The sequence below is a fragment of the Tamandua tetradactyla genome, chromosome 17 (assembly GCF_023851605.1).
Source record: "Tamandua tetradactyla isolate mTamTet1 chromosome 17, mTamTet1.pri, whole genome shotgun sequence".
Lineage (NCBI taxonomy): Eukaryota > Metazoa > Chordata > Mammalia > Pilosa > Myrmecophagidae > Tamandua > Tamandua tetradactyla.
Genome location: NC_135343.1, coordinates 18621273 through 18633827, shown reverse-complemented (window position 1 = coordinate 18633827; position 12555 = coordinate 18621273). Strand labels below are relative to the sequence as shown.

The 12555-nt window shown below is 34.8% G+C and overlaps 1 protein-coding gene across 3 annotated transcripts in view; it reads right to left on the bottom strand.

Annotated features, from left to right (window-relative positions):
- The window catches only part of CRIPT (CXXC repeat containing interactor of PDZ3 domain), a 39247-nt gene that overhangs the window by 20510 nt on the left and 6182 nt on the right, over window positions 1-12555 (bottom strand). For 2 of the 3 annotated variants that reach the window (XM_077134146.1, XM_077134145.1), the window contains exons 2-5: window positions 9601-9666; window positions 8821-8875; window positions 5200-5303; window positions 4854-4920 (exon numbers count right to left, since the gene is read on the bottom strand). In XM_077134146.1, the coding sequence (XP_076990261.1) occupies window positions 4856-4920; window positions 5200-5303; window positions 8821-8875; window positions 9601-9666 (290 nt within the window). In that variant the 3' untranslated portion in view covers window positions 4854-4855. Of the gene's footprint in view, window positions 1-838; window positions 4921-5199; window positions 5304-8820; window positions 8876-9600; window positions 9667-12555 lie in introns of those variants that run through there. The other variant, XM_077134144.1, reaches the window with a different exon arrangement.

The window sequence follows — 12555 nt, the reverse complement described above, 5'->3', positions numbered from 1 at the left end:
CCCAATCTTGGGGTGTGTTCATATGAAACTTTACCCCACAAAGGATAGGTCAAGCCTACTTAAAATTAGGCCTAACAGTCACCCCCAAGAGAACCTCTTTTGTTGCTCAGATGTGGCCTCTCTCTCCAGCCAACATAACAAGCAAATTCACTGCCCTACCCGTCTATGTGGGACATGATTCCCAGGGGTGTGGACCTTCCTGGCAACGTGGGACAGAAATCCTGAATGAGCTGAGACTCAGCATCAGGGGATTGAGAAAACCTTCTTGACCAAAAGTGGGAAGAGTGAAATGAGACAAAACAAAAGCGTCAACGGCTGAGAGATTCCAGAGTCAAGAGGTTATCCTGGAGGTTATTCTTATGCATTAAATAGATATCACCTTGCTAGTCAAGATGTAGTGGAGAGGCTGGAGGGAACTGCCTGAAAATGTGGAGTAGTATTCCAGTAGCCATGTTTCTTGAAGATGATTGTATAATGATATAGCTTTCACAATGTGACTGTGCGATTGTGAAAACCTTGTGTCTGATGCTCCTTTTATCTACCTTATCAACAGACGAGTAAATATATAGAATAAAGAGGAATAATAGGGGGAACAAATGTTAAAATAAATTTAGAGTGAAATGCTGGTGATTGGTGAGGGAGAGGGGTGGGGGTATGGTATGTATGAATTTTTTTGTTTTATTTCTTTTTCTGAATAGATGCAAATGTTCCAAGAAATGTTCATGATGATGAATATGCAACTATGTGATGATATGGTGAATCACTGATTATATATGTAGAACAGAATGATCAAAAATTACAAATGTTTGCATTTGCTTGGTGTCTTCTGGTATTTTAAAAAAAAATTTAAAAATTAACTAAAAAATCATATGATGATATTTCAAAAAAAAAAAATTAACATCCTCATAATGGCACAAACAACATTAATGAAAGGGGCATGCCACCTCTGTGGTATTTCTGCCAAAGTGCATAAGCTTAACCCAATCATGAAGAAACATCAGAAAAACTCAAATTGAGTCATTCTACAAAATAACTGTCCAATGTCTTTTATGATCTTGACATTAAAGAAGATTAAAGATAAGTGGAAAAACTGTTTCAGATTAAAGGAGGCTAGAGAGACATGACAACAAGACATAAAATATGATTCTGGATTTGATCCTGGACCAGATTATTTTTTCAACAAAGAACATTACTGGAACAGTTAATGAAATATGGAAAAGATTAGATAATAGCATTGTAATGTTAACTTCCTGATTTTGATAATTCTGCTATGGTTATATAAGAAAGTATCCTTGTTCTTAAGAAATACACCCTTAAGTATCTCGGGTAAAGAGGCAGCTAATTCTCAAATGGCCCAGAAATAAACATTTATTCTATACCTGATGACAGACAGAAAAAAGGAAACCTTCTCCTTAGAGCAGAGTAACAATAAATACAAGAATGGATGAGAGTTAGAACATTACAATTTAATAAACATTATAGTAAAAATTTATTCAGGAAAGAATCATCAAAGGATGCTAAATCTAGAAAGAGAAGGTTTGATCAGGAATAGAATATTTACATGACCTCAAAGGTTCTCCCACAAATTACTCACTAATTTCAGGGGAAAAAAGTAAATATACAGTGGAGAAACTGGGCAACACCTTACCTAAGTGATCAAAATTAACGTCAACCATAAGGGGCAAAGGGACAGTCTGCGCCTGTGGATGTGAAACCTGAACACGGACTCATCACTTACAGTATTCAGACCACACTGCATAACCCAAATCTAACCACGGAAAACATCAGAAAAATCCCAACCAAGGGATGGTCCCTACATTAACTGGCCTATATTCTTCAAAAATATCATAATTATAAAAGACAGTGAAGGGCTGATGAACAATTCCACATGAAGGAGGCATGACAATATAATTCTACACTGGATTCTGTAGCTGAAAAACAAATTACCAGTGTAATGGCAAAGTGAAATTGGAATATGGACTGTTGATTAAATGAAAGTATTATGTTAATGTTAAATTCCTGAATTTGATGTTATGTTTGTTTTTATGAAACAGACAAAAAGTATTAAAGGATAAAGGGCATGTTGTCTGTAATGTACTCTCAAATGGGTCAAGGGAAAAAATACATAACAAGAGATAGAAAACGAAAAAGTAAATAAAAGAAAATGTTTAAAAAGAAGTCAAGGTACAGAACACAGAACAATGCATATATTTTCTTCCACTTAAAATTCCCAAAACAAATATAAACATGTATGTTCATGTAAATGTAAAAATATTTCTAGGATACTAAAAATATTATTAGTATCCTTCCCCAACCCTTCCAGGTAAGGGAACCAGGAGTAAAAGGTAGTAGGTGGTTGGCATAAGGTTATAACCTTTTCTCAAGCCCATGCCACAGAGAAAGTCTCCAGATTACTTCTACATGTATATACAAACTTTTGTACACAGATGTAATTCTTATATCATTTTGATGGCTAAATATTCAAATGAACATACAAGATTTTACTTACAAAATTTACTTAAAAAGTGTTCTATTGTTATTTGTTTCTAGTTTTGTTTTTTTAAATACAATCTGAGATTCTCTTAATAGGTTACTTTATCACTTCGAAATTTACTTTGATAAAAACTATGTTTGGCCTTAATTTTGTTGTCTTATTTTATTATGTTTTTATGCCTTCCTTTAAAAAATATTTTATGTTCATGCTTTTTTAGGGATTTTCCTTCTCATCTAATTACCACTACTTCTACTCAACTTATGGCAGTAATATCATTATTTTGACAATATGAAGATCTACAATAATTATATTCAGTTCTAAGAAGTAATACTAATAAAAATCTTCATAAGAGAATCAGAGTCTGGCCACTGGATCCCATTCATGGATACAGACTACTCAAGGCATGAATATGAAATGTGAGTTTATAGAAGCCCAGATCTCAGTTAAAACCCAAGATACATACTTTTTCTGAAGTCAACTAACTTAATTTTAATGGATCTTGGATGCTCTCTAAACAGATCCTGTTACAGGTCCCTTGTGTTATGCTTTTAATTTTCAATCTCAAATTGATCAAAGCATAAGAGGGTAATTCCTTTCCACAGAGCTAGTGTTATTTATTGTATTTCTGCATTATTCTTATAATTTTGGTGAAATCCTAAGGAAAAAACTATTTTAAAAAATCCACATAATTTAAATGGGTAAAAGTTTAAATACTTTTCATAATAATTTTAAAGCAAATAAAAGTGCACTATCTCTATGCAAGTTTCAGCTAGATAATGCTATTTACTTTGGTTTGCCAAACCCCAACCAAAACCATTCCTGCCAAACCTAAAGAACATCTAGGGATCTATCTGAGATTTTACAAAAGTTCTAAGCACTATGATTACTTTCCAGAAACCTACACCGTACAGATGGTTTCCTAAGCCAGAGAAGTCCTGAAACCCAGAGGGGCCAGCTTCTCCAGAACATCAACTCATTCCATCTCTCTATTCCATTCTTTGACAGCCTTTTCCAACATAAAATGTTAGAATGGGCATAGTCCAAATAACCTTAAAGATTAGGAGAAAGATCAAAGGAGGTGGAGTTATAATAGAGAAAACAGGATTTAATAAATTAGTATGACTGCTGAAACATTATATTGATATTTCTTTTAGTCTCCAGTGTCTTGGGGCAGTTAGAAGAAAAACCTAAAATTGTAGAAGTGTCACCCATACCAAATTCTGAAACTGTCCTATAACTGCTTGTTACAATGTACTTTGAAATTTATCGCTTTTTTGTTTATGTATTTCACAATAAAAAAATACAATGTATATACCATGTATACACTACCTCACCTACCCCACATATTTTACAGTGATAGATAGTTATGCATACTGCAGTTGGCAAAAAGAACACTTGTTTTGCTCTCCCATAGTAGACTGCAGGTCTCAAAAGCAGAAGTCCTGAATCTCTTAAGGAAGCATTAAAAAAACCTTTCTTTGAAACCTCAAAATAGTCTTTCAGCAATCAAAGATGAAAAAAGAGTCAAAATGTTTGCTATTTCTATTTCTTTTTTTGGGGGATGGGGGTGGGGAATGTCATAAAGTTTGGTTTCTGCTTCAAAGAGCTTTCCCAAGGACTGTGATTCACTTTCATGACATGTCGTCAAAGCCAAACACTGTTCTTCTGTCTTTCGTGACAGTCTGAATTGAAGGTAACGTCTGCATATGCATTGTTCTGAAACACAGTGTATGCGTATGGACACATGGGGGGTTGGGTTCTTGTTCTAATATGAAAGGAACTGGCACTCTGGCTTCAAGAACAAATTTAAAAAAATCATAAATCCAACTTGTCTTTGATTTGAGAATGGGCTAATTACTAAGGAACCACTCAGCAATAATGGTCTCAAACATTTAAAAACTGTAAACTGCAATTAATTAAAGGTCTGCTGATTCTAAGATCTATGCAACCAATAAGGGAATGAGGTAAGGATTATAAGCCTAGATGCTGAGTACAGAGCAAAAACATCAATAATCTTCTCACCTTTGTGATATCTATAAATAAAGTGGAGGGAGAGGACAAGAAGAATTACATGAATAATATTAAATAAAGTGTATGTAGAATTGGAAATTTTTTTCATTAAATTTGTCACTCCAATTTATAAAATGCTTGTAAGGAAAATAACTTAAGGCAGAAGACTAGTTATATTTTTGCTGTGCAGAACTTACTAAGAGCAAAATAATAAACACCGATAAACTTCCCTGGTTTACACTTAATTACTTGTCTTACAACATGCTATTTTAAACTTAAACATCTATGTTATGCCTTAAAAATTCAAAGCAGGAAGTAAAATCATATAGAAAGCCAGAAACTTCATTACAACTAGACAGATGTTTGCTTGTAGTTTTTGGTATCCAGAACTTTTTTTCCACACATTGCACAGATGCCTAAAACAAAAGAAAATATGTGAGCAATCAAATCATAATAGCAACTGTTTGGTTTATCAAGTCAGTTCTGAAGCTTAAAACATAATTTAACAGCATCACAAATGAGAAAATGAAAATACAAACCTCTAATTATGAACAAATTCTAAGTTTTATGCTGCCTTTGAAGAAAGAATATATGAATAAGACTTATGAAAGGCTACTCTTTCTCCTGTTACCCAAATCATTACCAAATGGAGTAGGTTTGACCTGAATAGAAAAATAATAGTAAAAGAAACTTACCCTTTTTATAGGCACAACCCTGACAGTAATGAGAACCTGGTTGGTGCACAGAACTTTTACAAATTCTGCAAGTGGAGAATTTATTCTTTCCATATGGATCAAATCTGGAGTTTTTTAAAAAGAAAGAAAAATGTATAATACAGTAAAAATTCTCTTAATCCCACCTAAGTAACACATGGGATTAGTTCATGCTCTCCATTCTCTCTATCAGATTCTACAAGAGGTAGAGGTCCCTTTCTGCTGGGAGGCTATTCTCTAGCATGCCTGCAGAGAGCTCTGTTTCTTCCACATACGCTACATGTTTGTATTTGTTCCCAAACCTGATTATGTCAGCTGTATTTTCATATTACTTGTGTGATATAATTAAATACTATAAAAACTGATGAAGGGGAGGCAATGGTGGCTCAGTGGCAGAGCTCTCCCTGCTGTGCCAGAGACCCCGGTTCGATTTCCGGTGCCTGCCCATGAGAAAAAACCAAACCAAACAAACAAAAACACTGAGGAAATATGAGTGCAAGAAAAGTAAGCGATTTTATAAAAACAAAGGAGAATGCTGTAGATAAAATTCACTAGAAAAATGTGAATAATTAAAAACACTACTGAATTAGGTATGAGTAAGGCAATTGCTAAAAACTGGGGGAAAAATCATTAAGTGGAGGGACTCTGCATTTTGCAAGTGTTGGCTCTTGTCCTACTTTAAAGAGTCTAGAAATATATATTCTTGTTTTGATTTAAATGAGAAAATTCATGCAGAACTCTTATCAGTGGACTCAAACTCAAAAGGCCTTGTCTCGATATCAAAAGGCTTGTAAGTGCATGTACAGTTATGTGTTCAAAATAAAATAAGGTTATACATCTTTTAATAACTCCCTATTCTAGTTGAGATTTCCAATTAACAAGCCCAATTCCTTTGGATAAAAAGGATTCTATTAGACAAAAATGCCATTCATAGTGACTGCAGAGCAAAATAATTTTAGAAGAAATACTTCCCCCTAAGTTGGCAATTACCCTCTAACTTAAAAGTGCTTCCCTAACTACAAAATGAGTTTTTATAATGATACTTATAAATGCCAGTGCTGTCCTAAACCTGGTCTCTTTTCTTGGGATATACCATAACAGCTCATTTTCACTAGTTAATTTTTCCAAACCCAAAAGAATGTGGCTTTACTCTCCACAAAAGATAAAGTAGACATTGTTCTTCCTTCCATTAAGCTCAATTTGTTTGGATCTATATGTTTGGAGATTACTTTTTCTTAAAATTGTATTTCCTCATTCTAATATACACATTTTAATATATCTGAAATCTTAAAATTAATTGGCAGAATTGTTTCTTTCTTAAAGGAATGACACATTTTATAAACTTGTCATCTTCTTAAATTCAATCTTATAAAATTTAAGGCAATTTAGCAGTATACTTTCCAAGTAAGATATTCAGAGACCCAAAAGTAATAGATACTTTTTAATGATATCAGAATTAAGTTTGGGAGTAAAAAGAAACTGGAAGCAGACAAAACCATACAATCTGTACAAATAACCACTTAGTCAATAACAACTGGATGATCTTTAGAAGACAAGTCAATCAACAATACCTAGAGGGATGCGGCACTGAAGATTAAGTCTATTGTGCTGTCTTATATTATTTGATAAGCACCTATTATGTGCCAAGCATTGTATGTTGTATACAGTAGAAGTGTTACTATTGTTGTTATTATTTCTAATCTTTGGGAGGTTATAAAAAAGGTATTTCTTAATCAAGCAAATTTAAAGAGTGCCTACTATGTGCCAGTTACTGTTTTCAACACCAAAGATGAACATAAGAGGCCAAGCCCCCACATTCATTAGGGTGGCATTCCAGTGAGAGAAGATAAACAATAAATAAGAAAACAAATAAACTAATAAAAATGTAAGCTTTTCAGATGGTGATAAATAATGCAGTGAAAAATCAAAACAGACAGTGGGGCAGAGATAAGAGGAAGAAGGGAAGATATTATTTTAGATACTGAGGAAGTGACATTTCAGCCAAAACAAGAGGGAGACAGCTCTGTAAGCTCTGGGGCGAGCTCAAGGCAGAGGGAGCAGCAAGAACAAACTTTTTCAGAAGGGAGGGGGATGACAAATCTGATGTGAATGTAAATGATGAATGCAGAGGAGAGTGGTACAAAAGGAAGTCAGAGAGATGGGAGAGGTCATACCGAGGGGGGCCTGATAAGAACATGGTAGAAGGCTTTAGATTGTATTCTATATGAAAAAGAGAACCATTGGGGATTGGAGCGTAGTGCTAGAGGGTTTAAACAGAAATATTACATGACTTTTTAAAGGAGGAGAGGGAACTGTAGGGAACTAGAGAGAAAGCAGGGTAATAATTACAAGGTTGTTATACAGTATTCAAGTAAAGAAATAACAGTGGTTTGGAATAGTGCAGTAGCAGTGAGATAGACAGAAATGGGTGGGTTCAAGATATATTTTGGAGGTAGAGCCAAAGCAACTTGTTGGTAGATATGGAAAATGAGGGAAAGACAGGAATCGGTGAGGGATTCTACCTTTTAGACTTGAACTACTGGATTGGACAGTAGTGCCAATTACTGTGATGGGAAGACTGAAGGAAAAAGAGGTTGCATGTTAAGCATTAAACTGTATGTCATGTAGGTAGATATGAACACAAGGAGCTCAAGGAAGAGGGCAGGACTAGAGATAGAAATTTGGGAGTCATTAACACATAGTCTGAATTTAAAGTTATTGGACCTGTTATAACAGGACAGAAAGAAAACAGCCCCTTAAAGTCTGGAGATTATAAACAGAAAAAACATGTCTAGGATTAGTTTTGAAGCACTTGATTGAGAAAGAGTAGCCAGTGAGTTGGAAGGAAACCAGGAATATGGTCCCAAAAGCCATAAGAATAAAGGGTTTCAAGAACGAAGGAGATGTTGGAGTAAGATAAGAATAGAGAAGTGGCCATCAGTTTTGAATGCCATTTGTGATCTTGACAAAAAGTTTCAGTGGTGTGGTGGGGATGAAAGTCTGACTGGAGTGGCAGAAGAAGAGAAACGAATTTAGGATGTTGAGAAGGGTATCTAGATAGGGTTTTTCAAAACTTATGCTGTGAAGAGAAGGAAATAGGGTAAGTAGAAGGTTCATGGAATTTTTAAGACTAAAAATAATAAGACGTGGTGTTAAAAATTACTTTTTAGATGGGAAATATTTTTGTTCCCATTCTCAGCTGAGAAAACTGAAGTTCAGAAAGATTAAGAAACTGGCTTAACTTGTGTAATTAAGGTCACAGAGCTAGACAATGAGAGGGTCTAGATTCAAATTTTGGTCTGACTCCAAAGCTTATCTTTCCAAAGTTCCCTACTGCCTCTGATTTTTATGATAATTAAGAATTATATAAAATAAAAGTTATGTTTTCTGGTGAAACTGCAAAAAGAAAGCAGCACTAATATTTTCATATGCTGATATAATGAGGAACAGGGTGATATCAGCATGTGGCAACAGCTTGGCTTTGCATGCTAGACTCTGCATGTTTTATCACAATGAAATGATAGACACTAAAGTCACTCTGCCTGGCTTATATTAAAAGGAGTGGAAATTTATTTGATTACTTATGTATGCTCCTATACCCACCTTGCTTTTTTTGATGTCAAAGCTTTGTTTTCATTCAGCTTTCTTCCACCACTTTCTATATCAAAATATACATGCATTTTAGTGGATTACTTCTTTATATTTATATAATGAAAAACAATTAGTAAAAAATTCCTTCTTTGACCTCTCACCATTAGAATAACCGATATCAAAACTTTAAAAAATTCTCCTTTAATAGCTTTGTTCTTAAGACACTAGATAAAAAGAAAACATTTATTTTAAGCAAGCAAATGGGAAAGCTACACAAATCTGTATAAAACACAATTACTTTATTTCTCAGACTTAAGAGTAGTACTTTAGGAATGGTAGTTAATTTAGTCTCAATATCACAAAATCTAGAAGCCACTACTTTGGTGCTGCAAACCTTGAATACAGTAAAAGATTTTTTCCCTTTCCTTTGAAAATAGCTTCACTGTAAGTATTCAATAATTATGAAAGTAAAAAAGGATTTTAAATTATTTGCTCAAGAATATAAAAATCAGGTAAGGAGAGGGAGAATTAAATACATACTCTACCTGAATCAAACTATATATACTGTGATATTAATCCCTTGAAAATCATTTAATAATTCTACTATCTTGCTATGTAACTTGAGAGAACTAAATAGAAGAAGATATTAAATTGATGAGAGTCACTATTCTTTAACGTTCAATAGATGAAATACTTGGTACACATACAATGTTTCATTTTATAAATAACGTAAAAGCTAAACAATCATTCACAGAAAGTATTTGATTCCATTTCTGTTTTTTAAAAGTATACCTGTGGTATTCCTTGCACCATCTTTCCAAGTATCTGGAGTGATGACAGTACCAAGTTTCTTTTCACCTGTTATATGACAAGACAGAAAAAAGTAAAGAGAGTTAGAATTTACTATCTAATAAATACACTACATTGTGCCTAAGGTACACAACGTGTCAAAAGTCATATAACAGTAGAAGCCCATAAATGCTGGGGTAAGGGCCAATGAACTGCGATTCAAGATGTTAATTATGTGAAATGGATAAATGACCCTTCAGTAAAGTTTGTATGACAATAAGATAATATAATAGAGTTTCTGTTCAGGTACACTTAAAACAAATCTGACAAATCTATTCCTTCGATAAAGATTTACTAAGCATCTCTGATGTAGAAACCACTGAAAATGCTGAGAAAAATAAAATGACAATTAGACAAAGCTCTTGAATTTCAAGGGCTTTTATAGTATATTGATTTCTCTAACAGTGATTCTTTCTTTTTTTTATTTTATTAAACATACCAACATACAAACACATTCTTACCATATGATCATTCCATTCTACATATATAATCAGTAATTCACAACATCATCACATAGTTGTATATTCCTCACCATGATCATTTCTTAGAACATTTGCATCAATTCAGAAAAATAAATAAAAAGAAAACAGAAAAAAATTTATACATACCACACCCCTTACCCCTCCCTTTCATTGATCACTAGCATTTCAATCTACTAAATTTACTTTAACATCTGTTCCCCTATTATTTATTTTTTAATCCATATATTTCACTCATCTGTCCATACCGTAGATAAAAGAAGCATCAGACACAAGATCTTCACAATTACACAGTCACACTGTGAAAGCTATATCTTTATACAATCTTCTTCAAGAAACATGGCTACTGGAACACAGCTCTACATTTTCAGGCAGTTCCCTCCCACATCCCCATTATACCTTAACAAAAAAGGTGGTATCTATATTATGTGTAAGAATAACCTCCAGCATAACCTCTCGACTCTGCTTGGAATCTTTCAGCCACTGACACTTTATTTTGTCTCATTTCGTTCTTCCCCCTTTTGGTCAAGAAGGTTTTCTCAAATTCAGCTCATTCTAGGATTTCTGTCCTACATTGCCAGAAGGTCCACACCCCTGGGAGTCATGTCCCATGTAGAGAGAGTTTGCTTGTCATGTTGGCTGAGAGAGAAAAGCCACATCTGAGCAAAAGAAGAGGTTCTCTTGGTGGTGACTCTTAGGCCTAATTTTAAGTAGGTTTAGCCTATCCTTTGTGGGGTTAAGTTTCATATAAACAACCCCCAAGATTGGGGGCTCAGGCTATTGCTCTGGTTGTCCCCACTGCTTGTGAGACTATCAAGATTCTCCACTTAGGGAAGTTGAATTTTTCCCCTTTCTCATCATTTCCCCAAGGCGACTTTGCAAATACTTTTTTATTCACTTCTAACAGTGATTCTTAACCTGGGTACCACATGTGGGCCTTAGGAGGTCTGAAGAAGATGGGGAAGTTGTCCTAAACCTTCTGTTTACTGCTGAATTATGCACCCTGCAAAACATGTTATCTGCATTTCTGTAGGTGTGAACCCATTGTAAATAAGATTTTGATAAAATTATTTTTAGTTATAGTGTGGCCCAACTAAAAGAGGGAAAGTTTTAACTAGATTACTGGAATTCTTTACAAGCGCAAGAAATTCAGACACAGAGACAGCCACAAGGAAAAGCTGAAAGTAGGAAGTCAGGGGAACCTGGAAGAAAAAGGAGAGGATATTGTCATGTGACAAAAAGCCAAGGAACCTAAGGATTACCAACCAGCCAGAATGCTATTGCCCCTCGGAGGAAGCAAGCCTTCTAGCCTCTGAAACTATGAACTAATAAATCCCTATTGTTGAGCTAAGCCATTGGGAGGTATTTATCTCAGCAGCAGGAAACTAAGATGCATATCCACCTTTTTTTCCTGATGAGTCAATAGCATTCATCAGATTCTCAAAGCGGTCAGAGACCCAAAAAAGTTTAAGAACCATTCAACCAAAACATAAGCTAGAGAATAAAAGTACAGTAATTGAGAGCTAAATAAAGCACTTGGAGAAATTCCACAGAAGAAAAAATCAACTCGGCTAAGGAAATCCAAGAAAGTTTTGAGAAGGGATAAAGAAGGTTTGAATATATGGTAAGGGGACTATGAAAAGGAGGAAGAAAGAGAATGAAGGCAAACTAGACTAAGAATATACCTTAAAGAAAGGCATGGAAGGCTCACCGAAGAGTCATGAAAACTACACAAGGGCATACAACATAGTTTGTTTTGGCTAAATTATAAAGAGGGTAAAGGTCAGTGAATGTAAAGATAGAAAGAGATGCTGGAATCTTATTGTGGAGGGTCCTAAATGACAAGCCAATAAAGAATCCCAAGCATTATTCTGTGGATACTAAGAATTTGTTAAGGATTTTAAAACAGGAAATGACAGATTGTACTTCTATTTAGGCGCAATTCAAACATCTGCTGTGCTTACTCTAAACCACATCCTAGCATGATGATGTATAAGAACAGATAAAGCTCCAGGGATGAGTCTGGCCCTGGCACAATGGGATCAACAATGCCATTCTAACCAAAAAGGGGAATATAGACGGAACAAATAAGGTATCAGTAGTTGAGAGATTTCAAATAGAGTCAAGAGGCTACTCTGGAGGTCACTGTTATGCAAGCGTGGATATTGCTACTTATCGTAATCTGCCAAAGTTCAATCAAACTCCAATCAAATCTTGCCGATCCTAAAGAATACCTAGGGCATTATATAAAATTCCACAATGGTTCCATGCACTGGGGTAATTTTCCAGAAACCTACAACCTCCAGATGGGGCCCTGGACCAGATAACCTCTGAAATGCCAAGGGGCCAGCCTCTCCAGAATATAAACTAGTCCCACTCTCCATCCCATATTATTGACAGCTCTTCCAACATGAAAATG